General features: G+C 48.7%; 1 protein-coding gene across 3 annotated transcripts; it reads right to left on the bottom strand.

Moving 5' to 3' along the window:
• Positions 1-295: 295 nt before the first annotated feature.
• Positions 296-27,399, bottom strand: LOC113033592 (dynamin-1-like). 3 transcript variants are annotated; one of them, XM_080308998.1, is made up of 24 exons: positions 27,095-27,399; positions 14,789-14,862; positions 14,564-14,713; positions 14,293-14,496; positions 14,108-14,206; positions 13,768-13,928; positions 12,762-12,904; positions 11,101-11,236; positions 10,921-10,988; positions 9,800-9,938; positions 9,619-9,705; positions 9,312-9,382; positions 9,104-9,155; positions 8,974-8,985; positions 8,551-8,664; positions 7,998-8,107; positions 7,468-7,579; positions 7,343-7,354; positions 7,109-7,276; positions 6,525-6,611; positions 6,288-6,442; positions 6,041-6,211; positions 1,465-1,500; positions 301-441 (listed from the first exon to the last, which is right to left on the bottom strand). In XM_080308998.1, the coding sequence occupies exons 1-23, from the start codon at positions 27,253-27,255 to the stop codon at positions 1,479-1,481; spliced, it is 2,508 nt and encodes an 835-aa protein (XP_080165124.1). In that variant the 5' UTR covers positions 27,256-27,399; the 3' UTR covers positions 301-441; positions 1,465-1,478. The 3 variants fall into 3 exon arrangements, with proteins under 3 accessions (XP_080165122.1, XP_080165124.1, XP_080165123.1); XM_080308996.1 differs by lacking the exon at positions 1,465-1,500 and having other exon boundaries at positions 296-441; XM_080308997.1 differs by lacking the exons at positions 301-441; positions 1,465-1,500 and adding an exon at positions 1,081-1,288.
• Positions 27,400-27,589: the final 190 nt, after the last annotated feature.

Consider the following 27,589-nt stretch of genomic DNA (forward strand, 5'->3'; position numbering starts at 1 on the left):
CGTGGAATTCCAGCAGAGTAAAATAAATAATACAATAAATAGATAAATACACAAGTTAAAACTGTAAACTTTACACTGTAAAGAAACGGCACCATGGATCAGAACAGGAAGTGAACATGAAGATGATCTCAGCCGGGACATTCAGAGCAGAGACCTCCTCCTCGCCTCGTCTCCTCCGGAGTCGTCTACAGTACTGACCGACCTGCTGAGGTCACATGTTTCTGTCTGCGGCGTGACCGAACGTCATATTTACACACAATGTATTGCTGATCAGCTGCTATACAGTCAGAATAAGTGCTGATAATAATCAATATGTTTATTACTAGGAAGGTTCACAGTAACACAGCTTCAGTGAGACACAAACACACACTCCGTTCAGCTTAACCCTCAATCGAAGACTGGGGACTCTCTCCGTGGGCGGGGCTACCTTTACTGGGACGACTGGGAAAAAAATGACAGAAAACAAAAGAGGAGAAGAGTAAATGAGGAGAAAGGCCAACTGGTACAGGGGTCAGAGGTCACATGAGTACAAACAGAACTGGCTAGAACCAGCAGTGATCCTCATGATCACGGTAGATCTTGATGGAACCAGATGGTACCAATAAGCAGGGCGTTCGGTGAGCAGCTTATACATTTAAACCAGTTAGAAGATCCAACAGACTAGAACCAGCAGAAACTTGTTAGATGTAAAGAAACCAGTTGCTGAAACTTACCGGAGCCAACCAGAACTGGCTAAAACAGCTGGTACTAGCATGTTGGGCAACCAGTCTGTTCAAACCAACCAGCCCGGTCTACATCAGGGCTGGATTTCTCAAGAACCAGTTGGTACCGGTATATCGGAACAACTGGCAGGAACCAGTGAAACCAGTAGATGGACCCAAACAAGGAGCAGGTTTGGAAAGCAGTCCATTCAAATATGGCTGAGTTAGAACTACTGTGAACCACTGAAGCCGAGTTTAAAACAAAAACCATCAGGACCCGCTCGGATCATCCTGCTGGTACCAGTAACCCATCCATCAATATCAAGCTGGAATTAGAACCAGTTAGAACCAGTTTAAGCAGGCTGGAATAAGTCTGAGGTTTGAACCAGTCAGAGCTGGTCTGGTGCAGCATGTGACCAAAGGGAAATCTGAGTAAAGTGTCCATGCTGTGAAACCACATATGGAGCACTGATGGAACGGCCGTTTCACACGGGTCACGTGTTTCGTATGCTTGTGTGTGTGACTGTCAGGGGGCGGAGTCAGAGGCTGGTCTGGATGGTCGGGATGGAGATGCAGGAGCCCTCCGACTGGAGACAGACAGACAGACAGAGAGACAGACAGTCAGTCACGGGCCGATGGAGCTGGTAGTCACACTGATGCTAGGAAAATGGGCGGTACCACACGGTGAGCGCAACAGTTTGATTGGGCGATGAGACAAACACACAGGGTGGAAACAGTGACATCACACAGACATCTGACGTACCATTGGTGAACTCCTCACTGGTCACTGATAGAGATTCTGAAAGAATAACCAAATATGGTCAACATGAGGGAGGCGGAGCTACCTGCTCTGACGCTGAGAGATTCCTCCCAAACACTGAAGGTTTGTGAGTATGTTTCAACATTTCTGCATAAATCTGATCAAATTTTCTAAAAGTCCAAACATAGAACCAAACAGTGGTGGCTATCACTCATTCACTACACTGATCCAACATGAGTGAGGCTCCCGCGTCCTGTACTGGACTGCTAACACGTCCTATTTCAGCCACACATGCTCTGTGGGTATCAGTGAGGACCAGAACTAGCTGGAACCGTTACGATCCCTCTGGCAGGGGCAGCTCAGACATTATTCAGTCTGTTGCAGCCGGATGATTATGTTAGTTTAAATGAATCAACACCCCCGAGTCATTCTAACTACCAGAAACCTCGAAGCACAGGCCGAGGGGGAGGTGTGGCAGCAATTTTTCACACCAGCCTATTAATCAACCAAAGACCCAGACAGACTTTTAATTCATTTGAAAGCCTGATGCTTAGCCTCGTCCACCCCAGCTGTGAAACTCAGAAACCAGTCTTACTTGTTATCATCTATCGTCCACCTGGGCCTTACACAGAGTTTGTCTGATTTCTCAGACTTTATATCTAATTTAGTTCTGAGCTCAGATAAAATAATTATTGTGGGTGATTTTAACATCCATGTAGATGCTAAAAATGACAGCCTCAACATGGCATTTAATCTGTTATTAGACTCAATTGGCTTCTCTCAAAATGTAAAAGAACCCACCCACCACTTTAATCACACTCTAGATCTTGTTTTAACATATGGCATAGAAACTGAACATTTAACAGTGTTTCCTGAAAACCCTCTGCTGTCTGATCATTTCCTGATAACATTTACATTTACAATAATTGATTACACAGCGGTGGAGAGTAGACTTTATCACAGTAGATGTCTTTCTGAAAGCGCTGTAACTAAGTTTAAGAATATAATCCACCCACTGTTATCATCTTCAATGCCCTGTACCAACACAGAGCAGAGCAGCTATCTGAACGCTACCCCAACAGTAGGGATGGGTATTGATAAGATTTTAACGATTCCGATTCCATTTTCGATTCTGTTTAACGATTCGATTCTTTATCGATTCTCTTATCGATTCTTTTTTTTTTTTTTAAAAAGGAGAACACTAAGGTCGATTAGCTCAGAGCTTTGTTTTATATCTTCTCTTTGAACAAGATAGAAATTTAGGAGTAACATGGCCTTACAAACCCAACAGTGAGATCTTGAGAGATCCAGCCTACGGCTCTTCAATGGGGTGTCACAGGGTCATCAGGAAAAAAAAATTGTAAATGTAAAATAATAAAATAAATATTCTTGTGAGACATATCACATATTGACGGGGTCGGGTTATGTTAAAAAGTATACATTGTTATACTTTGTTCATTGGTTCAAAGGTACCCCACACTTCTTTTTTTGTTTGCTTGTTTGTTCTGGTGTATTTTTCATTTGAACTGTTACTCTGCCAGAGTACTCATATTTACAAGATGGCATTGAACGCCCCATTGGTGTATCAGGAAAACTATTTTGTACGTATGTTCCTTGAAGGGGATTGAAGTCGTTCTTTTTTCCACCGCAGCGAAGGGCTAGGAGTAGGAGAGGAGCTGCTGTATGTTTTTGTTATCGAATCGATCTGATTGTGAAATAAAGCATATGCAGTGAGAAAGCAACTCCAGGAGTCATCCCTGCCTTAAAGCTGCAACATTCTTCTGTAGCAATAACAAAGTATAACATAAATTGTTCTGTGGCAATTACACAAGAATATCCAGTAATGTCCCTGCCTACAATTAAACACATTCACTTACCAAAAATCGGGGGCATCTGCTGTGGCAAATGGGTGCAAGCCTTTGACCACAAACTTAGACACTGCTCGGTGACATTAGTCTATCCTGGCCTGAAAGGAGACGCTACCGGTAGACTGCAGCGAGAACTGCCAGCGAGCGCCAGCCAGACTCTGTCTGTCTCTCTCATCATGGTCACCTACATGTACAGTAATGGCAGGTCTTGTAATAAGGCAGATTGCGCTAACATAATATGCACTGTTAGTTGATTATTTACCTGCCGTATTAACGGGAGAGGACGTGCAAACGTTAGCGCTGCTGCTGGGTTGAGAGTCACGAGTCCGGAGCGGAATTAAAAACGCGTGTCATCGCGTGTTTTGTGAGCAAATGCTTTTGCATATTCGTAGTGTTTCCTCCCTTAAATGAAATATCTACTTTGCAAGTTGCCCTGTTGTCATCGGTTCTCATAAAGTATAATCAAACTTTTGAGCGTTTGAGCCGCTTAGGCGCCGTGTTTCCTGCCAGGTAAATGACGCTCCGCAACGTGGTGACGTCATTCGGGGCGACTGGAATCGATAAGGGAATCGTTTGCAAAAATGGCAAACGATTCCAAGGAATTGAAACAGTGGGAACCGGTTCTCAACAAGAACCGGTTTTCGATACCCATCCCTACCCAACAGAGGTCGATCATCTTGTTAATAATTTCACCTCCTCACTGCGTACGACTCTGGATACTGTAGCTCCTGTGAAAACTAAGGTCTCTAATCAGAAGTACCTGACTCCGTGGTATAATTCTCAAACACGTACCCTAAAGCAGATGACTCGTAATCTGGAGAGGAGATGGCGTGTCACAAATTTAGAGGATCATCATTTAGCCTGGAGAAATAGTTTGCTGCTTTATAAGAAAGCCCTCCGCAAAGCCAGAACATCTTACTATTCATCACTGATTGAAGAAAATAAGAACAACCCCAGGTTTCTCTTCAGCTCTGTAGCCAGGCTGACAAACAGTCAGAGCTCTGTTGAGCCAACCATCCCTTTAACGTTAACTAGTAATGACTTCATGAACTTCTTCACAAATACAATTTTTATCATTAGAGAAAAAATTACCAGTAATCATCCCACAGATGTAATATTATCTACAGCTACTCTTAGTACCATTGATGTTAAGTTAGACTCTTTTTCTCCAACTGATCTTTCTGAGTTAACTTCAATAATTACTTCCTCCATCAACGTGTCTTTTAGACCCCATTCCTACAAAACTGCTCAAAGAAGTCCTGCCATTAATTAATTCTTCGATCTTAAATATGATCAACCTATCTCTAATAATCAGCTATGTACCACAGGCCTTCAAGCTGGCTGTAGTTAAACCTTTACTCAAAAAGCATCTCTAGACCCAGCAGTCTTAGCTAATTATAGGCCAATCTCCAACCTTCCTTTCATATCAAACATCCTTGAAAGAGCAGTTGTCAAACAGCTAACAGATCATCATTGACAGAGTGTCCACTGGCCTGTAGGTGTGAATAGACTGAGTCCTGGCACTTATTGTCGTATGTGTTTACTTTGTTATTTTCCTTTTTACATCAAATTTATGCAAAAACATAGAAAATCATAAGAAACTGTCAAACACCTCTGAAAGGTACTGTTAGAACAGGATCACACAAACACAAGAGACGAACGGACAGAAAGACAGGAAAACACACACAGACACACACACACACACAGACACGCACAGACAGGAGGACAGACAGACAGGAGGACAGACAGACATGGCTCCGTGGGCTGTGTGGGAGTGGGCAGGTGCGCAGACCTCATGCTGGGCTAACAGACACACAGGTGAGGACGGAGAGTCTGAGGAAAGAAAGACAGTCTTTCTTTTTCATGTCTGTGCAGGTTGTTTGTTGATCGCTGCTTTTTGTTCTACAGTACCAACGAAGAAGAAAGTTGCTCTCAGCTAGTTTTTGATAAAACATCATCCGGGTCACACAAACACAAACTCTCTGCTTCAGGTTCAAACACTTTCACAGGTAATGCTCTTTTTAACGACTGATGTCTTTTACTGTAGCTCTGCTGAAGCCAGCTGCACACACTGATGACAATCCCTGGAAACATCTGGATGTTCATGGTACAGTTTAGAAACAGCATTCCAGGATACAGTCATCTGTTTGATGCTCCTGTACACTGCACGCCGAGACCGTCTTACACTGTCACACACACCCGTCAACCAACACCTGCAGTTCCTCCACCATCCAGCCGAAGCAGCAGTGAGTCAGTCCCACAGATTTCCATGTAAAACTTTACGTGTTTGGTGTCTGTGGATCATTTATTGGAGGATGCGTTATTACGCACCTGGATTAAAGTTTTCATTATTAGGGGCGTGGCCTCTTTGACTGACAGGTGGATGATGAAACAGGTGGCTGCAGCTGATGGCTGTCTGCTGGGCTTCAGCTCAGCTCATGTCCCTGAACTGGACCTGTGGACCGTGTGCGTGCTGCCGGAGCTTTTTTAATGACATGGCCAATAACACTGCTGCTGTGACGTTACTGTGAGAGACCATGTGACATCACAGGCTCCTTTCATCTTTTATGTACAGTCTGCCTCCAGAAACTCACCTGTCCTGACTGCATTTGAACTCAGCACACGCTAGGAGCCTGTGACCGTGCTGCTGATCACCTGACCTCTGTGACCTCAGGTTTCCTGTTATAAACATGGATTAGGAGGAGCGTTACCTGGGAACTCCAGGTGGTGGCGCTCTGTTGGGTCGTGAGGGAATAGAGGGTGGGGGTCCAGGATCAGGTGACACCGCCGGACGGGAGGGGGGACCCGGGGCGGCACGACCACCTGGACGAGGAGGGCCAGGTGGGGCCCGGCGCTGGGGGGTCGGACTGGACATGGGGGACCTGCAGAGACCAGCCGAGTGTCAGCGATGCCGCCCATGGTCTGTTACGCAGCACGGCCCATCTGTTAGCGGCATACCTGCGTCCTGACGGCATCCCCGTCACCTGCAGCCACGAGTCGTCAACAGGCGGAGGCATCGCTGTGGTGATGGTGGAGGTGCTGATGTCACCGATGATGCTGAGGCCCTCGCGCAGCGCGTGGTACATCCTGAGCATCTCATCGCGGTGCTGAGCCTGGACGAGAGCAGGAAGAAGCAGAGTCTGAGTCTGATTGGCTTAAAACCCGAGCCCCTCCCACCTCCACCTGCTGCCTCACCTGTTCCTGGGACTCCTCCATCAGGGTGTTCTGGTCTCCACAAGAGTACAGCTGAGCCAGCAGGTCAGCGTGGATGAAGTCCTTCGTCTGAGGAGCAGAGAGGAGGTCACGTGACTCACAATATGACTTCCTGTACGGCCTTGTGCAGCGCCCCCCTGCCCTCCATCCAGGATCTGTACCTCTCAAGAACCAGGAAACGGGCAGGGAAAATCATCGCAGACCCCTCACACCCTGCACACAGACTTTTTGATCTGCTGCCCTCTGGCAGACGGTACAGAAGCCTGCAGACCAGGACCACCCGACACAGGAACAGTTTCTTTCCCCTCGCCATCTCCCTTCTTAACAGTTGACCTGTCACACTGCTCCCCCTGCCAGACTGCAGCTGCACCTTATGTACATTTTGTAGTATTCATTCCACCTCATTCATTTCTGTATTTTATGTATATAAGTTTAGATTCGTTATTTATAGTTGGTTTACACAGCTTTGTGTATGTATGTGTAATGTGTATATATAGACACGTGTGTGTGTGTGTGTGTGTGTGTGTGTGTGTGTGTGTGTGTGTGTGTGTGTGTGTGTGTCGTACATTGTTGACCATTAGGTGCATGATGGTCTTGGGGATCAGGTCCCTGATGGTACGGTGGATGATGGCAAGGTACGAGTCCACCAGGTTCCTGACGATCTCCACCTGCCGCTCCAGCTGAGGGTCCAGACTGTGGATCTGCCCGTCGCCACTCGACTCCTCGACCTCCACCTGCACACGCTGACCGTTAAACACACACACACCACCTCCACCTGAAGTGCATCATGAGACACTCACCTTCTCTTTATCCTGATGGAGGGTGTGGAGAGGACAGAATAAAGTATTTACATGTAATTGTACTGCAGTAATAAGTAATAACATCAGTAATAATATTGTTATAACACAGTACAAATTGGGCGTACCACGCTGCGTTCAGGGTACACTCCAGCACGTAGGAAGGACGCCTTCCAGCCGTCGACCTCGTCCTGAGACTCGCTGGCCAGCTCCAGCTGACGGTAGTCCTTGTACACGTTCCTACAGACACAAATCACAGGATCATCATCAGAACCAACGACACACACATATCTCATCTGCTGCTGAAAAACAAATCTCCATTTTCCATGTCTACTTCCTGTCACGTGACGGCGTTTGTCTGCGCCATCAGAGAGCCTAAACTTTGACTGAGAACAGTTTAACATCCTCCTCCTTCACCGGAAACATCTGCGCTGATGTGTTTCGAGCCGCTGCAGCTGGCACATCGCTGTGTGTCCAAATGGCGCTCCGTTTAGTTTCCATCTTCGCTGACCTTCAGATTTTTAACCACACGCTTTCATTCTCGGTTCGATCACAGCACATCACACTCAGATGGAAACTAACTCGTTGTTAAACGTTAGCGTAGGAGCTGGACGCTCGGAGCACCTCTCAGTGTGTGGACGTGGCTGATCACACTGACCTGTGCTCAGTGTTGAACAGGGCGAAGATGTGTTTGCTGGACATGAAGCTCTTCTCAATGTCCTTCAGTTTCAGGTTGTCTACAGGCAGCATGTACTTCTTCTCTTTCTCCTGTAGGAGGTGCAATGAAAGCAGTGAGATAAATAGCATAAAGCCTTTCGGGCTTCTGCCCTCTCAGTAAACCTTTATTTAACTAGATTTAACTTTAAATAGAAATAAAAGGTTTGTGCTGGATCCATGTGACACCTTCCTTTGGTATCAAAAAACCTGCTGATGGAAATGAGCAACAACGTGTTTACATGTGTGTGTTTGTCACGGTTTCCTCCTGCAGACTGTGAGGTGTTGAAATGACTCGTCCAGCCGCGGTTTGTACTGCAGATTGTGACAGTTTTGAAATACATGTCTGATGTGTAATGGCACGGCTCACCGGCAAAGCTCTGCACACAAACAAAACCAGCTGGTACATAAAAACATGCTCTGCCACACAGCGCTGCACGGTGCAGGTGTGAGCATGCGTGTGCGTTTGTGCAGGTGTCTGTGCCAGTGTGTGTTACCTCGTCATCTTTGTACCAGGACAGCGTCTCAGCAGTCAGGACGAACCAGTACTCTTTGGCTCCGCCCTTCATGATGCTGATGTTGTTGATGGTGAGCCAGCCTTTACGGATCACCTGCGCACGGCATCAGTAAAACATGTGACTGCTGATGATGTCACTAATCGCTAAAATGTGAAAACATCTGATGTTGGGCTGCAGTCTCCGCAGAAACCTGGACGTTTGGTATCAGGTAAAGATCAAATAACACCTGGACCAACATCACGAACCACCTCAGGAGGAGGATTCAAATCCAGATCAAAGGTCAAAGGTTGCTTTAAACCTGCATTTCACAGGTCAATGACACCAGTGTTTCCAGTAAACCAGCTCCAACACAGGTGCACCCTCACCCTTCCCATTACGCTACACATGAACACACACACTCACCATGATCTCATCCTGGTTGCCGTGGCAACAGAGGCGTTGGAGACAGAGGAAGAAAAAGAGGTTAAAGATGGCGTCCTCCCACACTTCATCGTGTTGCTCCTCCTTTCCCAGGATACCTGCACACACTCACCTGGTTTCCTGCTGCCTTCTTCTTGTTCATCTGACTGCTTTTCTGCTGAGCGCTGACACACACACACACACACACACACACACACACACACACACACCCCAGGTGAGTGTTCACACAGCTCAGGTGGTGTATCAGACAGCTGACACACCTGTACCTGTGTATCAGGGATACAGGTGAGCCTGACAGGAAGTCGGTTTAAGGGTCTTACTTTGCGAAGCCGATGAAGTCCTCGTGGTTTGTGTTCACGTAGGCCAACTCGATGTCGATCAGCAGCATCACCTGAGGAGGGAGACGGACAGCCATCAGCGGCATGTGACACAGGTGATGTCCATGTATCCTGCAAATCTTCTATGACTTGGTGGCGGTGAAGAGGACGGCCCTGTCACAGCCTGCCCACCTGCTAAGGTGAGCCCCGCCTCTCACCCAATGACAGCTGGAATAGGCCACGACTCTCCAGTGCCTGAACTGCGATGGTCAGGATCATACCAAGATGGCGACGGTGTCATGTGACCAACCTGCTCTTTGGAGCGGCTCTCTCGGTCTCTGATGTGCTGAGTGACGATCCTCTCCATCTCCTCTCTGAGCATCGGATACTGAGCCAGCTGCAGGCAGGAGGAGGTCAAAGGTCACTGTAGTCAGTACTGTGTATTAGCGCTTAGTACTGTGCGATGATAGTACTCGTAGTATGTGTAGTACCTTCTGCGTGCACTGCCTGACGGTGTTGACGAGCTCGCTGATCACCATGTCGACACATTTCTGACACGGCTCTTTGAGCTGAGCGATCAGACGCTTCACGATCGTCTCGAATGCCATGTCAGGGGTGAACAGACCCGTCCTGAGCACAGGTGAGCGCACAGGTGAGCGCATTCACACTCACCCCTGTATTCAGTTTTCCATTTCACACTACAACCTAGGTTTGCCACTTATCTGTACTCTAATTTTAATAACTGTACAGTACTCTGCTTTGCTATTGTCCAAGATGTAAATATGTAAAAATTGTGTTTCTGTTTCTAGTCTGTTTGTGTGTTTTTGCTGCTGATACAACCAAAGTTCCCCCTTTGTGGGACAATTAAAGGATTAGAATTCTGCGAGCGCAGCGACACACACTCATTAACCTCTGTCTCTCTTCCACAGCATGTCTTTATCCTGTCTTCCTTCTCTCACCCCAACCAATCACAGCAGATGGCCCCGCCCCTCCCTGAGCCTGGTTCTTCCTGTTCAAAGGGAGTTTTTCCTTCCCACTGTCGCCAAAGTGCTTGCTCGTAGGGGGTCATATGATTGTTGGGATTTTCTCTGTATCTATTATTATAGGATATACTGTACAATATAAAGCACCTTGAGGCGACTGTTGTTGTGATTTGGTGCTGTGTAAATTAAATTGAACTGAATAGAAAAAAGATCAAAGCTATGCAGCACTTGTTACAGTAAGCTGCAGGGACGCACGTCTGCTGTCTGAGCACAGTTAGTGTAACTGTTTCTCTGTAACAGCGTCTCACACACACACACACACGTTCCCAGGATAACATTGGCAGATGTTTATGGATGAAACTCGTACTCTAATGTCGATTATTCAGCGGATGAAGACATCTTTGAGTGGCAGCGCCCTCAAAGATGACAAGCTAATAATCCATGAATACATCTGGATCCATAAACAGGAAGAACGTGCCGAGAGAAAATGTTCAAACCCAAATAAATGAACAGGTAGCATGCGCACTGCACCCCCTGCTGTACAGTGGAGGTACTGCAGACAGAATAAACAGGGATTTTTTACCGAGGTTTGATATTACAATCAGGCAGGACTTTAGAAACAAACCCACCTTATCCCGTGGATGTTCTTGATGGCGTAGCTGATCTCCTTACGAAGAGTCTTCTCATCACTCTCCAGCTGCACAAACACATTTATGACATCACTCGCCTGCCACAGGAAGTCCTGCTGCACACTGAACCGGCATGATGTCGCACATGGTGCGATGATGTCACCTGAGCGGAACGGTTACCTTGACCAGTTCGAAGGGGAAGCGTTCGTGGAAGATGCGGTTGATCTTCGCCCCTCCCGACAGCTCGTAGGTGTCCACCTGATCCCCGGACCCTTCGATGCGCTTCTCAAAGTCCACAGCGAACTGCTGCACCATCCTGCCGTGAATGTACAGCGCTGGTTATACCCAACCGACATCTGACACTTAGATCTCACACCTGTAGGCTCATCTAGTTGTGCTCCCTTCACCTGAAATCACACTCGTGACTCTACTGTCACCTCGACCCTTGGTCCTCTCTAGCTTACCAACACAGCCCCTCCTTCAGCTCCCTTCATAGAACTGTGGTCAGAGATTTCCGCTCGTCACAGGCAGGAATGTCGTTTTGGGCGTTTCTAACGAGTTCTTCGAACTCTTCCTTTTCCAGGGTGGACTCACTGCAGAGCACGACTTCTACATATATAGTGTCTCATAAATCTAATGATGGTGAGTCCCAGATTCAAGTCCTAATGGGACCCAAGAGGGTCGTTGACCCACTATTGATCATGTGCCTCATCGCATGTTCAAAGATGGTCGTTCACAGTGGACACAGATTTACTCCACTGTGAACGACCATCCTGGAACAGAGGGCGGGGCTTACGACACCAACTGCCATCTATAATCCAGTTTTGAGATCCTTCACACACCCACTCACATCCTGGGTCATCTGACCTCAGTGAGTCACATGATAGGGTGGGGCTAGGTTTCACAGTGGGTTCACCTGGAGCCTCTGCTGATAATGACCCACACCTGTTTTCACACCTTGCCTCATATGATGAGGCACTACGGTCAATATTTTGTCAACGATCTCATTAAGGGACACTCCCATAGGGCTAAAATCTGGGACTCTCCACCCTTTGGTCTGGAACTGGAGAAGCTTCTCGGAAGAAAATTTCTTTCCAAGCTCCTCAGATGTTCTGCGATATCTTTTTACATGACGAGGCTTGTTAACATCTCGTTAGTGATAAAAAGGATGTGTTTGATGCACTCGGGGTCTAAAATCGGTCCAAGAGGTAAAGCTGAGGCTTTCAAACGCAGGAGCACTGCAGCAGCGAGCACGCATAGTGGAGGCAGCATCGTGCTGTTTGGTGCCAGTGGTACATTACACAAATTTGTTCAAGTAATGGAGTAACCTTCAATCAGTAACTACAGGGTTGAAACGTGGACACAGTTGGGGACAAACACACATTAACACTAGATCTGGAATGGATAAAGCGGGCTAACATTAACTGACTTCAACCCTGTTGAAAATGGGAGACCTTAAAAGCCGGCTGTGTAAAGGAACCAAGTTTAAATGAACTCTACCAAGAAGAGATGTCAAATATCATCTGGTAGCCTGTTGATACCAAAAGTGTCTGCTTGATGAGCAACTTGCTAAGAGATAACCAAATATCAGTGTGTATGTGTATACTTGAGTCTGTAAGTATACTGTAGACCCTGTGTGTCCAAAGTAAACTCAGACGTGTTCATTAGTCCTTAAACATATGCTGTGAAATCATTCATGCCAAGCTATGCGTTTTCTCTACACTCTACCAGTGTAGAGAAAACGCATAGCTTGGCATGATGCATGTTGAATCTTGACACGTTGAATCGTTGTAACTGCGTGTTAAAGAGAGCCGTAGGTGAATATCTGTGCTGGTCCTTACTGCAGCAAAGCCTTGGTCTTGCGGCTCGGGTCATCCGGTCTGAAGTTCTTGTACTCCTCCACCTCCTTCTCGATGGAAAGCAGCTGACTCTGCAGTTTACTGCGCAACGCCGGCAACGTGTCCCGAATGTGATTGGTCAGTTGCTGGAGGTAGCAGAGAGGTGCTCTGTTATTTATCACTGACATCAGAACATAGGTGGAATTAAAGGCAGGGGTTTGTATCATATCTATCTAATAGACTCCAGTTTGTGCATGTAAATGGAGAGTCCTCTTCACACACTGAGGTTAATTATGGAGTTCCTCAGGGTTCAGTGCTAGGACCAATTCTGTTTACATTATACATGCTTCCCTTAGGCAGCATCATTAGAAGACATAGCATACATTTACACTGCTATGCAGATGACACCCAGCTCTATCTGTCCATGAAGCCAGATAACACACACCAATGAGTTAAACTGCAGGAATGTCTTGAAGACATAAAGACCTGGATGGCCGCTAACTTTCTGCTTCTTCATTCAGATCAAACTGAGGTTATTGTGCTCGGCCCTGAAAATCTTAGAAATATGGTATCTAACCAGATTCTTCCTCTGGATGGCATTACCTTGGCCTCCAGTAACGCTGTGAGGAACCTTGGAGTCATTTTTGACCAGGAGATGTCCTTCAATGCACATATTAAACAAATATGTAAGACTGCGTTCTTCCATTTGCAGTTAATCCAAAATGCTGCAGCAAGAGTCCTGACAGGGACAGGGAGCAGATTTCTCCTGTATCGCCGTCCCTTCATTGGCTCCCTGTTAAATCCAGAATCCTGCTCCTCATAACTTCCTCAAAAATCAGACAGTGTTTTGGAAATGTTCTGGGGAAATTCAAAGAGTATTTATACAGTGAGGACCTTTAGCTGTGCCAGTGTTTGTGCTAAGCTAACAGAACTCACTGCCCAGCCCTGTGGAAAGACAGATTTGAAATCCTTGCAGTCAGAAGACTTGGGAGAGATCTTGTGCATTTACCTGGTTGAGAATCTTCTGCAGGTAGGCGGTGCCCATGCGGTCCGCCAGGTGACGGTAAGCTGGGTGAGATAGGAAGAACTTCCTCTCGGCCTGCAGGGCTGCGGTGATGTCTTTCTTCCCATCGATGTCTTTCTGACTGCGATTCACGACCCCGATGTAACCTGACACAGTGAAAGTCTCATATTGTCTCTGTCTGCTCAGCTGTAGCCTGTTCTGTCTCTTCACCTCCACATTGAGTGAAATTTGAAATGAAAGTGTTTGAGGTGACTTCAAATCTGACTGAGCAGGCAGCTGACCACCAACCAGTGAGAGGGTTTGGTGTAATGTCATGCATCTGTACCTCTTCGTAGCGGCAGCAGTTTGTTCTCCAGGATGTCTCTGGCGTCGGTCCCTTCATCCATCAGATCCAGTTTGGTGATGACCCCGATGGTCCTCAGACCTGCGCGACATTACCGAAACACTTTATTTAGTCCAGGAAAGAACAGTACAGGTGAAAGATGCAGGTGGAGCTGTCAGGAGCCTTACCTTGTGGGTCAACCTCCTTAGCGATCTTCAGGGCGTCAGAGTTAGCAAGGTCAGAGTTGGCTGGGGAAACAGCCAATAGGAGGCAGTTTTCCTTAGTAACGAACTGCATGATCATGTCTCTGATCTGGTGCTCGATGTCGGGTGGCTGGTCGCCCACTGCGACCTTCGTCATCCCAGGAAGATCCACCAGAGTCAGGTTCAGGACTGAGGACAGACAGCAGAGTCAGGACCAGGACAGGTGTGTATGTGTGTGTGTGTGTGTGTGTGTTACCATTGGGGGAGTAGACTCTGAGGTTGATGGGGACCGGACTGATGCCTTTGTTCTGCCCCGTCACTCGATCCGTTTCAGCTTCAATCTCCTGACGAACTTCATCAAAGTCTGTGAACTTCTTCCCTTTGCAGTGCAGGAACTCGGCATACTCTGATCAATATACATCACACGATCAGATCAGACACCGCACGGACGAACCACGTGTCTCTGCACTGTGAGTCTCACCTGTGGGACAGTTGATGAGCTGCAGCACGAGGGGACGCCGAGTGACGATGCCGGATCCACGAGGGAGGAAGTCCCTGAGAGGAGGAACAAAGATACGAGCTAGTAACAAAGGACACGACTGTACATAATTTTATTGATCATTAGATTCTGAACGATGTCTGTAAGCCTCTGGCTGTCTGATCGACTTTGCGAAGGACAGGCTGAGCCGTGTCTTTGGTACCACCAAAGTGCTTTTTCAGAGGTCGTGTTATTCACACTCGTTCTGGCCTTAAACCAGGCCCAGTTGTCCTTGGGAGACCCTACCAAGGGCAGGCTGAGCCCAACAACGCCGCTGATTTATTTGATATTTGTATTAATAATAAATCTGCACCTTTCTGCAGATGACGCTGTACCGTAGACTCTGAATCATCCTGTTGAGGTGCTTTAAACTGCATTGCAGTGGCTGCAGACTTTATTGTGCAGCTTAAAGTTAGTTATTAATGCTAATAAATGCTAATTGGATAACACCTCCCACCCACTCCATGACATGTTGGTCAGTCACAGGAGCTCGTTCAGTGAGAGACTGAGATTACCGAAAAGCACCACTGAACAACACAGGAAATCATTCCTGCCTGTGGCCATCTCCCTGTACAACGCATCCACTTAACACACTGTTTGCTGCTACAACTACACATGTTTCTTTTCCAAATATTTATTTATAAGTGACTTATGTATGTATGTATGTATGTATATATATGTATATATTGTACTATTCTTAGTTAGCGTATTGTCTGTCTTGTCTTAATGTTGGTTTAAAATGGAGCACTGTAACAAAAAATAATTTCCCCCAGGGATCAATAAAGTATTCTGATTCTGATTCTGATTCTGAAAACCAAATTCATCCTGTTTTCCAGAAATCACTCACAGATTGTTTTTTATAAACTGGGAGATTGTATTGAAAGTGTGTAATCCTATAAATATTTGAGTGTTCGGTTGGACAACAAAGTTCAGACGGAGCACTGAGTGCAAACTTTAGATTTGACTTTATTATGAAAAGTTTTGGTTTACCAGTCAGCAGTTAGTAAAAACGTGCACAGGTTATATTCTTAACCTTGATTATAGTGATATTATTGATGTGCACGCTGCCTCCTCTGTCAGACTCTGCAGATCACAGCTCTTCACATGTCCCATCAAACTCATTGCACACATCACTGGACCGCTTCAGTTTAAATATGAACTCTGAATATCTTCAAACAGCTGCTATGATCTGAGCTTCTCTGACTGGGTCTTTTTTAGCCCTCTCTAATTTTGCACCTTGGCTGCTGACAGACACTAGCTCTGCTTTTAAGATTCAAACTTTCCTTTTTGGATCAGGTGACCCTGAATCCTCCCTTAGTTATGCTGCCAGGTGTAGGCTGCTGGGGGATTCCCATGATGCACTGGGTGTTTCTTCTTCACTCACTATATCAGGGGTGTCAAACATACGGCCCAGGGGCTCGATGTTTGTTAACTGTAAAGACTCCCCGAGGAATGAAATAACAGAAAGTTTATGTTTTCTTTTGTTTTGATTTTTTTTTTTACAATAGATTCAATAGAATACAATTGAATACGTGCTTTCCCACGTCGTCTTCTACGTTGAGAGACACAGGAGACCCTCAAGGAGAGAGCGGGTAGGGGACCCGGTCCTTGTTAAAAGATACCTGAGCCACTGGGAGAAGCTGGTTCTCAACAACGGTGTGTTGTACAGAGTCTCCAGAGACCAGATATCAGGTAACAGACGACTGCAGTTCGTGGTTCCTGACTCGTTGAAGGCCGAGGTCCTCAGAGGGATCCATGATGATGCTGGTCACCAGGGCCAGTTCAGGAGTTTAGACCTGGCTAGAAAGAGATTTCTCTGGTTGAACCTTGGGCGTGACGTGAGAGGCCATGTACGGGGATGCCAGCGCTGCGTAGTCAGTAAGACCATCTAACCAGAGGGTCGTGCTCTTTTGCTCAGTATGTCCTTGTCCAGACTGTTGGAGTTGGTCTGCATCAACTTTTGGTCGGCTGAGGCTTCACACAAGTCTGTGGACGTCTTGGTCATCACAGACCACTTCACTGGATGGGCGCAGGCCTTCCCATACAAGGACCAGTCGGCTAAACAGCTTGCAAGGCTTCTCTGGAACAGGTACTTCTGTGTGTTCGGCTTTCTGGAAAGGATGCACAGCGACCAGGGTGCTAATTTTGAGAGTCAATCGATAAGTGAGCTCCTCAGAGTCTCTGGTGTGGGCTGCGTATAGGGAGGGAGATTTGAATGCCCCTGCTGTGAGCTGTGTTGGTGCTGATGGTGACTGCTCACCCGATGCCATGGATGGGACAGCTGACCTGGAGGTTGTCTCTGAACCTTTGGACCCTGAAGAGAGGACAATTGCATGGGTGTCGCAGTTGACGGAGTCCAGCCGGTCTCAGGGAGATGTTACTGATGTTTCAAGCATGGATTCAGTCCTGCCAGCCGCATCGGGCTTGTCTGTTGAAGTGGACTTTGACCAAGCTGGTTCTAGCACGGCATCCCAAGAGGTCAATATTGCTACGAGCTGTGGGGAGGGTGTACAAGTATGCTCTACTACACCTGAGGTAGCGGTGGATATAGTTGCTCATGCCATTGCTCAGTCCCCAAAGGTTGACTATGGCCAAACCGGAGATGCTTCCCAGATCAGAACCAGACTTGGGCGACTTGTCAAACCAGTGAATAGACTGATCCAAATGTTTTGTTTATATGTCTACCTGAGTGATGGGATTTGTACTTGCTGTTACGTACTCTGCATTTTTGTTGTTTTTTTCCCTGTTGAGCCGTGGTACACACCTTGTAAAGGGTTATTGGTAGGGTGTATTTCGGGCACTCTGCTGCCAGTTGCTGGGTTGGGAGTTTAGCGCTGCTCCAATCCCACTTCATCCTTAGGGATACGTTTAGTTGGTGTTTGTGATTTTTGACCTCTGTTTGGTTGGTGTGTACCAGTGTGGGTGCCTTTGGTACCTGAGGCTCAAATTTGATCAAATTCAGTGGGGCTGAGTATAACAGAGTTAAAAATACATCTGGAAAAACATGTACTTACCTGGTCTTAATTATTATTTTAAGTGTGAATTTTATCATCTTTGTTGTATTTTATTTTGAAAATCCATCAACCGGATCTCGCTCTGGCGTTTAGAAGCTTCTAAGGCTTCTGTTCCTCACAAGGCCCATTTGCACTGTGAGGGTAAGTTCTGTAATGAAAGGCTCTGGCATCTTTATGGTTTCTGGTGTAAATGTTGTTACATAGGTTGTACATGTTGGTGTATATAGATTTGTATTGATGTTAGAACGCTACTGTGTAACTGAAACAAAGGTTGGTTGCTGTTAAACAGTGTTTCTGCCGTATCTATGCTCTTTTGCAGTAAGCTTTTGCCGGCCCCCTAGTGGTTGCTGCGCATAGCTGGACTTACTGTTTTTCTGCGCTTTTTTGTGACGTTTGCTTTACATTGCAGGAGCTACAATTGCTGGTGAGGGACCAGACAAAGAGCGATTCATAAGACCCTTATGAAAAGGACACCGAGGGAACAGTTTACCCTGCCCGGGATAGGGTTACCGGGGCCCCGCCCTGGAGCCAGGCCCGGGGAGGGTGCCCGAGGGCGAGCATCTGGTGGCCAGGCCTTAGTCCATGGGGCCCGGCCGGGCACAGCCCGAAGAGGAGACATGGGCCCATCCTCCCGCATGCCCACCACCCGCAGGAGGCGCCATAGGGGTCGGGTGCATTGTGTGCCGGGTGGCGGCCAGGAGCGGAGGCCCTGGCGGACTGACCCCCGGCTGCCAAGACTGGCAATAGGGACATGGAATGTCACCTCTCTGGTGGGAAGGAGCCTGAGTTAGTGCGTGAGGTTGAGAGGTAAGATAAGATAAGATAACCTTTATTAGTCCCACACGTGGGAAATTTGTTTTGTCACAGCAGGAAGTGGACAGTGCAAAAGTTATGAGGCAAAAATTAGAATACAATAAGAATAAATACAGTACACAACTGTACAGAATAGAATAAAATAAAATACTATATACAGTAGAATAAAATAAAATAAATATACAATAAGATAAAAATAGAATACAAATACAAATACTATATACAACTGAGTAAAAATACAACGATGACAGAAAGGATTATTGCACTTAGTATTATTGCATATGTATGGATGTGTGTGCTTGATCAGTTAAAGTCTTTATTATGGAGTCTGACAGCAGTGGGGAGGAAAGACCTGCGAAATCTCTCCGTCCCACACCGTGGGTGCCGCAGTCTCCCACTGAAGGAGCTGCTCAGTGCTGTCACAGTCTGCTGCATGGGGTGGGAGATGTTGTCCATCAGGGATGACAGCTTAGCCGCCATTCTCCTGTCACTCACCACCTCCACTGGGTCCAGAGGGCATCCTAGAACAGAGCTGGCCCTTCGGATCACCCTGTTCAGTCTCTTCCTGTCCCCAGCAGAGATGCTGCCGCCCCAGCAGACCACGCCATAAAAGATAGCAGAAGCCACAACAGAGTCATAGAATTTCTTCAGGAGTGGGCTCTCCACTCCAAACGACCTGAGTCTCCGCAGCAGGTACAGCCTGCTCTGCCCTTTCCTGTAGAGGGCGTCTGAGTTATGAGTCCAGTCCAGTCTATTGTTCAGATGAACACCAAGGTACCTGTAGCTGTCCACAGCCTCAATGTCCATACCTTGGATGTTCAGTGGTTGCAGTGGAGAATGCTTGTGCCTGCGGAAGTCTACCACCAGTTCCTTGGTTTTACTGGCGTTGATCTGGAGGTAGTTCAGCTGGCACCAGTCCACAAAGTCTTGGGTCAGACCTCTGTACTCCTTGTCGTCCCCATCAGTGATGAGGCCGACTATTGCAGAGTCATCAGAGAACTTCTGCAGGAAGCACTGGGTGGAATTGTGGGAGAAGTCTGCAGTGTAGATGGTGAAGAGGAACGGAGCCAGAACCGTTCCCTGTGGGGCCCCTGTACTGCAGACGACCCTGTCCGACACACAGCCCTGAGTCCTCACATACTGTGGTCGGTCGGTGAGGTAGTCCAGGATCCAGGTAGTGAGGTGATGGTCCACTCCAGAGTTCACCAGCTTGTCCTTTAGAACCGAGGGAAGAATGGTGTTGAAGGCACTGGAGAAATCAAAGAACATGATTCTCACAGTGCTTCCAGCGGTCTCCAGGTGAGCGAGGGAACGATGTAGGAGGTGAATGACGGCATCATCCGCTCCAATGCCAGGCTGGTAGGCAAACTGAAGTGGGTCCAGTGATGAGCTTATTAGGCGCCGAAGCTGAGCCAGGACCAACCGCTCCAGGGTCTTCATCAGGTGGGATGTCAGAGCCACCGGCCTGTAGCTGTTGAGGTCCTTGGGGCGTGAAGTCTTTGGCACTGGTACAACACAGGAGGTTTTCCAGAGCTGTGGGACTCTTCCCAACCTCAGGCTCAGGTTGAAGAGGTGCTCCATCACCCCACACAGTTGGTCCGCGCAGGACCTGACGACCCTCGAGCTGATGCCATCTGGACCCGCTGCCTTCTTGCCATTAATCCTCCTCAGTTCCCTCCTAACCTGGGTGGTTGAGAGAGACAGGCTGGAGCCTTGTGTTGAGTGTGTATTGGATGCTGTTGTTGGGGGTGGGGGGGAGTGAGCAGGGTGAATAGAGGAGGTGTGAAGTGTCTGAGGTGGAACAGCAGCAGTGGGGGTGGGTGAGTCTGCAGCCGATGTTGCAGACTGCCTCATGGCTGAGTCAAATCTGTTGAAGAAATGATTCAGATATAGTCGGGCTCACCTCTACACATGGCTTGGGCTCTGGAACCAGTCTCCTGGAGAGGGGCTGGACTCTGTCTCAGTCTGGAGTTGCCCCTGGTGAGAGGCGGCGGGCTGGGGTGGGTATCCTAATATCCCCTCGGCTTGCTGCCGGTACGTTGGGGTTTTTCCCGGTGGACGAGAGGGTTTGTTCCCTGCGCCTTAGGGTCGGGGAACAGGTCCTGACTGTCATCTGCGCTTATGCGCCGAGTGGCAGTTCAGAGTACCCAGCCTTCTTAGAGTCCCTGGGGGGGGGGGGGGGGGGGGGGTGCTGGAGGGTGCTCCACCTGGAGACTCTGTTGTCCTGCTGACTTCAATGCTCACGTGGGTAACGACAGCGAGACCTGGAGGGGCGTGATTGGGAGGAACGGCCTCCCTGATCTGAACCCGAGCGGTGCTCTGTTATTGGACTTCTGTGCTAATCACAGTTTGGCCATAACGAACACCCTGTTTGAACATAAGAGTGTCCATGAGTGCACGTGGCACCAGGACGCTCTAGGCCGTAGGTCAATGATCGATTTTGTAATCGTATCAGCAGACCTGCGACCATATGTTCTGGACACTCGGGTAAAGAGAGGGGCTGAGCTGTCAACTGATCACCACCTGGTGGTGAGTTGGATCAGGTGGCGGGGGAGGACGCTGGACAGACCTGGTGCACCTAAACGCGTAGTGAGGGTGTGCTGGGAACGTCTAGCAGAGGCCCCAGTCCGCGAGATCTTCAACGCACACCTCCGGCAGAGCTTCAACAGCATTCCGAGGGAGACTGGGGACATTGAGTCCGAATGGACCATGTTCAGCGTCTCCATTGCCGAAGCTGCTGCATTGAGCTGCGGCCGCAAGGTGGTTGGTGCCTGCCGTGGTGGTAATCCCCGAACCAAATGGTGGACACCAGAGGTGAAGGGAGCCACCAGGCTGAAGAAGGAGTCCTATCGGGCTTGGTTAGCCTGTGGGACTTCGGAGGCAGCCGACAGGTATCGACAGGCCAAGCGGAATGCGGCTCGGGCAGTGGTTGAAGCAAAAACTCGGGTGTGGGAGGAGTTCGGAGAGGCCATGGAAAAAGACTTTCGGACTGCCTCGAAGAGATTCTGGCAAACCGTCAGACGTCTCAGGAGGGGAAAGCGGTGCTCTACCTGCACTGTGTATAGTGCTGGCGGAGCGCTGCTGATGTCGACTGAGAAAATTGTCAGGCGGTGGAAGGAATACTTCGAGGACCTCCTTAATCCCACTGACACATCTTCCGAGGAGGAAGCAGAGTCTGGGGATGAGGGGAATGACCCGCCAATTTCCGGGGGCGAGGTCACTGAGGCAGTTAAACAACTCCTTGGTGGCAGAGCCCCTGGTGTTGATGAGGTCCGCCCCGAGTTCCTGAAGGCTCTGGAAGTTGTAGGGCTGTCCTGGTTGACACGCCTCTGCAATGTTGCGTGGAGATCAGGGGCAGTACCTGTGGACTGGCAGACCGGGGTGGTGGTCCCCATCTTTAAGAAAGGGGACCGGAGGGTGTGTTCCAACTACAGGGGGATCACACTCCTCAGCCTCCCTGGGAAAGTCTATGCCAGGGTGCTGGAAAGGAGAGTTTGTCCGTTAGTCGAACCTCGGATACAGGAGGAACAATGCGGTTTTCGTCCTGGTCGCGGAACACTGGACCAGCTCTTTATCCTCTCGAGGATACTTGAGGGTGCATGGGAGTTTGCCCAACCAGTCTACATGTGTTTTGTGGACTTGGAGAAGGCATTCGACCGTGTCCCTCGGGGTGTCCTGTGGGAGGTGTTGCGGGAATATGGGGTGTCTGGCCCATTGCTACGGGCCATTCGATCCCTATACAACCGTTGCAAGAGCTTGGTTCGCATTGCCGGCAATAAGTCGGACTCGTTCCCGGTGGGTGATGGGCTCCGCCAGGGCTGCCCTTTGTCTCCGGTTCTGTTCATAATTTATATGGACAGGATTTCTAGGCGCAGCCAAGTGGCGGAGGGCTTTCGCTTTGGTGGCCTCAGAATCTCATCTCTGATTTTTGCAGATGATGTGGTTCTGTTGGCTTCATCGGGTGAGGGCCTCCAGCTCGCACTGGAACGGTTCGCAGCCGAGTGTGAAGCAGCGGGAATGAGGATCAGCACCTCCAAATCTGAGGCCATGGTTCTCAGCCGGAAAAGGGTGGAGTGCCCACTCCGGGTCGGGGATGAGTTCCTGCCCCAAGTGGAGGAGTTCAAGTATCTCGGGGTCTTGTTCGCGAGTGATGGGAGAAGGGAGCCGGAGATCGACAGACGGATTGGGGCTGCGGCTGCAGTAATGCGGACGCTGCACCGGTCCGTCGTGGTGAAGAGGGAGCTGAGTGTAAAAGTGAAGCTCTCAATTTACCGGTCGATCTACGTCCCTACCCTCACCTATGGCCACGAGCTGTGGGTAGTGACCGAAAGAACGAGATTGCGGATACAAGCGGCAGAAATGAGCTTCCTCCGAAGGGTGGCTGGCCTCTCCCTTAGAGATAGGGTGAGAAGTTCGGCCATCCGGGAGGGGCTCAGAGTAGAGCAGCTGCTGCTCCACATCGAAAGGAGCCAGCTGAGGTGGTTCGGGCATCTGACAAGGATGCCCCCTGGGCGCCTCCTGGGTGAGGTGTTCCAGGCATGTCCCACCGGGAGGAGGCCCCGGGGCAGACCCAGGACACGCTGGAGAGATTATATCTCTCGGCTGGCCTGGGAACGCCTTGGTATTCCCCCGGATAAGCTGGAGGAGGTGGCTGGGGAGAGGGAGGTCTGGGCCTCTTTGCTTAGGCTGCTGCCCCCGCGACCCGGCCCCGGACAAAGCGGATGAAGATGGATGGATGGATGGACAATTGCTGGTACCTTCAGAAGACACATGTTGAGTGTGTTTTGTCTGCTGCAGCTACGTGAGCTTGTTAACGGTCATTTTGTCTGTAAAGCTCAAGCATGCGAAAATGTAGTGCTCTACCGTAATTTGTCCACTAGAGGGAAATGTTGAGCCGGTGATACTGTTTACTGAGACTTCTGTTATCCTGTTATTTTGTTTTATACGGTTGTGAAATGTATTTTTGTGGGTTATAAGATTTCTTTTTGTATACAAGTTCAGTGTGACAGACTGTAAAATGGGAGAAATGATTATTTTCCAACTTTTCTTTATTAAGAAGCAAATTGTAAGTCTGTCAACACAAGGTGCGTTTGCACTGTGAGGGAGCTACAATTGCTGGTACCATCAGAAGACACATGTTGAGTGTTTTTTATGTCTTCTGCAGAATAAACCACGAAAAGCCAACCTTTCTGAGCGTCTGTGATTTATGAAGAGCCGGAGGCATTACACCTGCAGGTGATGGGGGAGTTGTGTTCAGTGAAGGAGAGGCAAGGCAGAGTAACGTTGCGTCGAGACAAAAGTGGACGAAAGAGAGGCAAACTTGTGGCTCCACAACTATAATTGTAACGTAACGCAGTAACATATTGTCACATCTCACATCTCGTATAAAAAAAAATATATCGATATATTTAAAAACACGATATATCGCCCAGCCCTAATATTTACTTTCGTTTTCTCATATCTTGGAGTTTAAAGTGCAGTTTCACTGGTTAACAGTGACAGAAAGGGGAAGTCACTGGTCTGCTCACACAGACGTCTGTGACTGAAGAGTGTAATGCTGTGCCTTCTAACTTGGCTCTGCCTTGAAAAAGACATGTTGATGTCAGGGACGTGCTGGTTAAATGACATAAGAGAGTTCAAACACACGAGTTGGATGATGCCCCGCAGGAAGCGGCTTCACGGACCCCGGAGGTGGCAGGGAGAGGGAGGTGCTACGCTGGGATGGATGGTTTTCTTTTGTCGTGCTGCATCACATCCCCTTCACTTACGTAACTGAAGGAAATGTGTTATAGAGGAGGCAGGACAGAGATGGTTCCACTGTGGCCCACTCAAGTCTGCATTCAATGAAACACACTGTGAGCTGTGTGATGGGATCCCTCCGAGAGGCTTGAAGAAAAGCATCGTCACGACATCCTCACAGTGTGAGTGTGTGTGTCTCTGTGTGTGTGCGTGTGTATGTGTCTGTGTGTGTGTGCGTGTCTGTGTGTGTGTGTCTGTGTGTGTCTGTGTGTGTGTCTGTGTGTCTGTGTGTGTCTGTGTGTGTGTGCGTGTGTGTGTGTGTCTGTGTGTGTGTGCGTGTGTGTGTGTGTCTGTGTGTGTGTGTGTCTGTGTGTGTGTGCGTGTGTGTGTGTGTGTCTGTGTGTGTGTGCGTGTGTGTGTGTGTCTGTGTGTGTGTGCGTGTGTGTGTGTGTGTGTGTGTGTCTGTGTGTGTGTGTGTGTGTGTGTGTGTCTGTGTGCTGCAGTGTGAGTCCTCTGCAGTCAGCTCACACACATCACGCTGATATTGTCATACGATGCTGCCCTGACCAAAAGCCTCCTGACTCATGTGACCTGAAGCAACCAATAAGAGCAGAGATGCAGACAGAGACCCCCCCACCCCCCACCCATTCTCAGAGTGAAGATAAAAATATTCAGCCAATCACATGCCATCTTCCAGCAGGACTCAAACTACAGACCTCAGAGACACACACAGTTTCTATATGCACAGATCCTCCACCCTGCTGCCACCTCCTCCTCTGCAGCTTACAAGTGCCTTCTTCAGTCTCAGCTGACTGCAGGTTTCCCCAATCTTATAAACAGGACGTTTGCATAATGACTGAAACCAGCCCACTGAAGAAACAATGGGCTGGGAGGTCAGTTCGTTATGTTACATCTCTCTTCACTTGCATCCCATTCACAGAAGCGATGGAGTTAGTCCGTAAGAGATTACAGGATGACCCCAACCTCAACAGCAGGACCACTCTCAGCATCCACCAAGTGTGTTTGAACTGTGTCTTCACTCCACCTACTTCACATACAAGGCTCAGTTCTACAGGCAGAAACATGGGTGTGCCGTGGGCTCCCCAGTTTCACCCATCGTGGCCAATTTGTACATGGAAGAAGTGGAAAAGAGGGCTTTGTGATCCTACCCTGGAACACCAACGGTGATCAATGGTCATGGAATTTGCATAATTATGATTAAGGAACTGACCTCCCAGCCCATTGTTCCTTCAGTGGGCTGGTTTCAGTCATTATGCAAATGTCCTGTATATAAGATTGAAACCTGCAGTCAGCTGAGACTGAAGACGTCACCTGGATGATGACAAAACGTTTCTCCCACAAAACGCTACGTCCAGATGAACAGAATCAGCTTTTGGAGATTTACTTCCCTGGATGATTGAGATGCATCAAGACATATGACGACATAGCCTCTGTGACATCACGCAGAGCAGGAGTAGAAAAAGTGTGCCAAACAGAGTGTTGGGAACAGAGGCATGGCTCATTTCTGACGTTTTTCTTTTTAGGTAGGTCAGAATTTTATCTCAGGAAGTGTTTTCTGAAATATTACTGTCGCCTCTCACACGCTCTGGGCTTTCCATTCATCTCTTTCCACCTTCTTAGCAACAGGGTAATCAGGGCATTCCAGATGTCTTTCCTCCAGTTTTCCAGGTCCTGCTGTGGGATCTTTAGGCGCTCTCGGGCCAGACAAATTATATAATCTCTGTGAGTCGTGATCTGGGATCAGCGCCACAGACAAACACATCCTGCAGATGATGATGTGAAGGTAGAGCAGGTCATCTACTGATCAGAAGGTTGGTGGTTCGATCCCAGGCTCCCCCAGTCTGCCAGCCAAATATCTTCGGGCAAGATACGGGGCGATCGTGGCTCAAGAGTTGGGAGTTCGCCTTGTAATCGGAAAGTTGCCAGTTCGAGCCCCGGCTTGGACAGTCTTAGTCGTTGTGTCCTTGGGCAAGACACTTCACCCGTTGCCTACTGGTGGTGGTCAGAGGGCCCGGTGGCGCCAGTGTCCGGCAGCCTCGCCTCTGTCAGTGTGCCCCAGGGTGGCTGTGGCTATAATGTAGCTGCCATCACCAGTGTGTGGATGTGTGTGTGAATGGGTGGATGTGTAAAGCGCTATATAAATACAGGCCATTTACCAAGATACTAACCACAAGTATGTCTGCGATGCATCCATCAGAGCGAATGTTACCTAGTTAGCACCTAAAGCATAGAAGAAAGTGCTTGTGTGGTTGCACGGGTGTTGGTGGAGGGATGGGGGGGTGTAGCATGTTTGAGCGTAGAAAAGCGCTGTGTAAGAATCAGTCCATTTACCAGCTCATGAGCGGGTCGGTAACTCTGCTCCACCGCCGTGACACCTCCACCTGAACATCACTCCACCTCCAACCAAATGTCACACCTCCACCTGAATGTGTTTTAAAGGGCTGAACAGAAGAAGAAGAATCTCCACCCCCAGCTCAAACAGACAGGTGGGCACACACGCATTCTCTTTTTCATATCTTAATGAGAGCCTCTAAGCTTTCCCAGCTGCTTACCGAACCATCAAAAAGAACCTAACCATAACAAGCACAGGAACGTTCCCATTTTTAGTACCCACAAAGATGTCTAAACAGGTACACACGCACACACACACAGGGGGACTCACTTGCCCACGAAGTTCTCGAGCACCGAGCTCTTGCCGGCGCTCTGACCGCCCACCACCGCGATCTGCGGCAGGTCGAGGCTGGAGTTCTGGCCGATGGCGGAGAAGGCATCCTGCAGCCGGTTCACCAGCGGGATCAGCTCCTCCATCCCCCGGTTCCCCATGGCGGAGAGGCGGGCGGAGACAGGCGGAGGCTGCTGGTGTGTCTCGCTGCTGCTGTGACCGATCAGCGGCCGATGATCGATCACAGGATCGATCGATGCTGATGATGCTGCTCCAGCTGTGACCTTCAGCTCGTTCTCCTCCTCCTCCTCTCTGCTCCGCTGCAGGGAGGCTCCAAGCACGCTCGCAACCACACACTTCCGGTGCAGCCCTTCACAATAAAACCCCAGCCAGACAGGTTTGTAAGTTCTGACCCGGAGTCCTGAAAGTTGATTAACGCCAGCGAGTGTTCGCTCTTCACCTGCTAAATCCCCATGGTAACGGATGCTGAGCACA

Source organism: Astatotilapia calliptera, chromosome 12 (assembly GCF_964374335.1).
Source record: "Astatotilapia calliptera chromosome 12, fAstCal68.1, whole genome shotgun sequence".
Lineage (NCBI taxonomy): Eukaryota > Metazoa > Chordata > Actinopteri > Cichliformes > Cichlidae > Astatotilapia > Astatotilapia calliptera.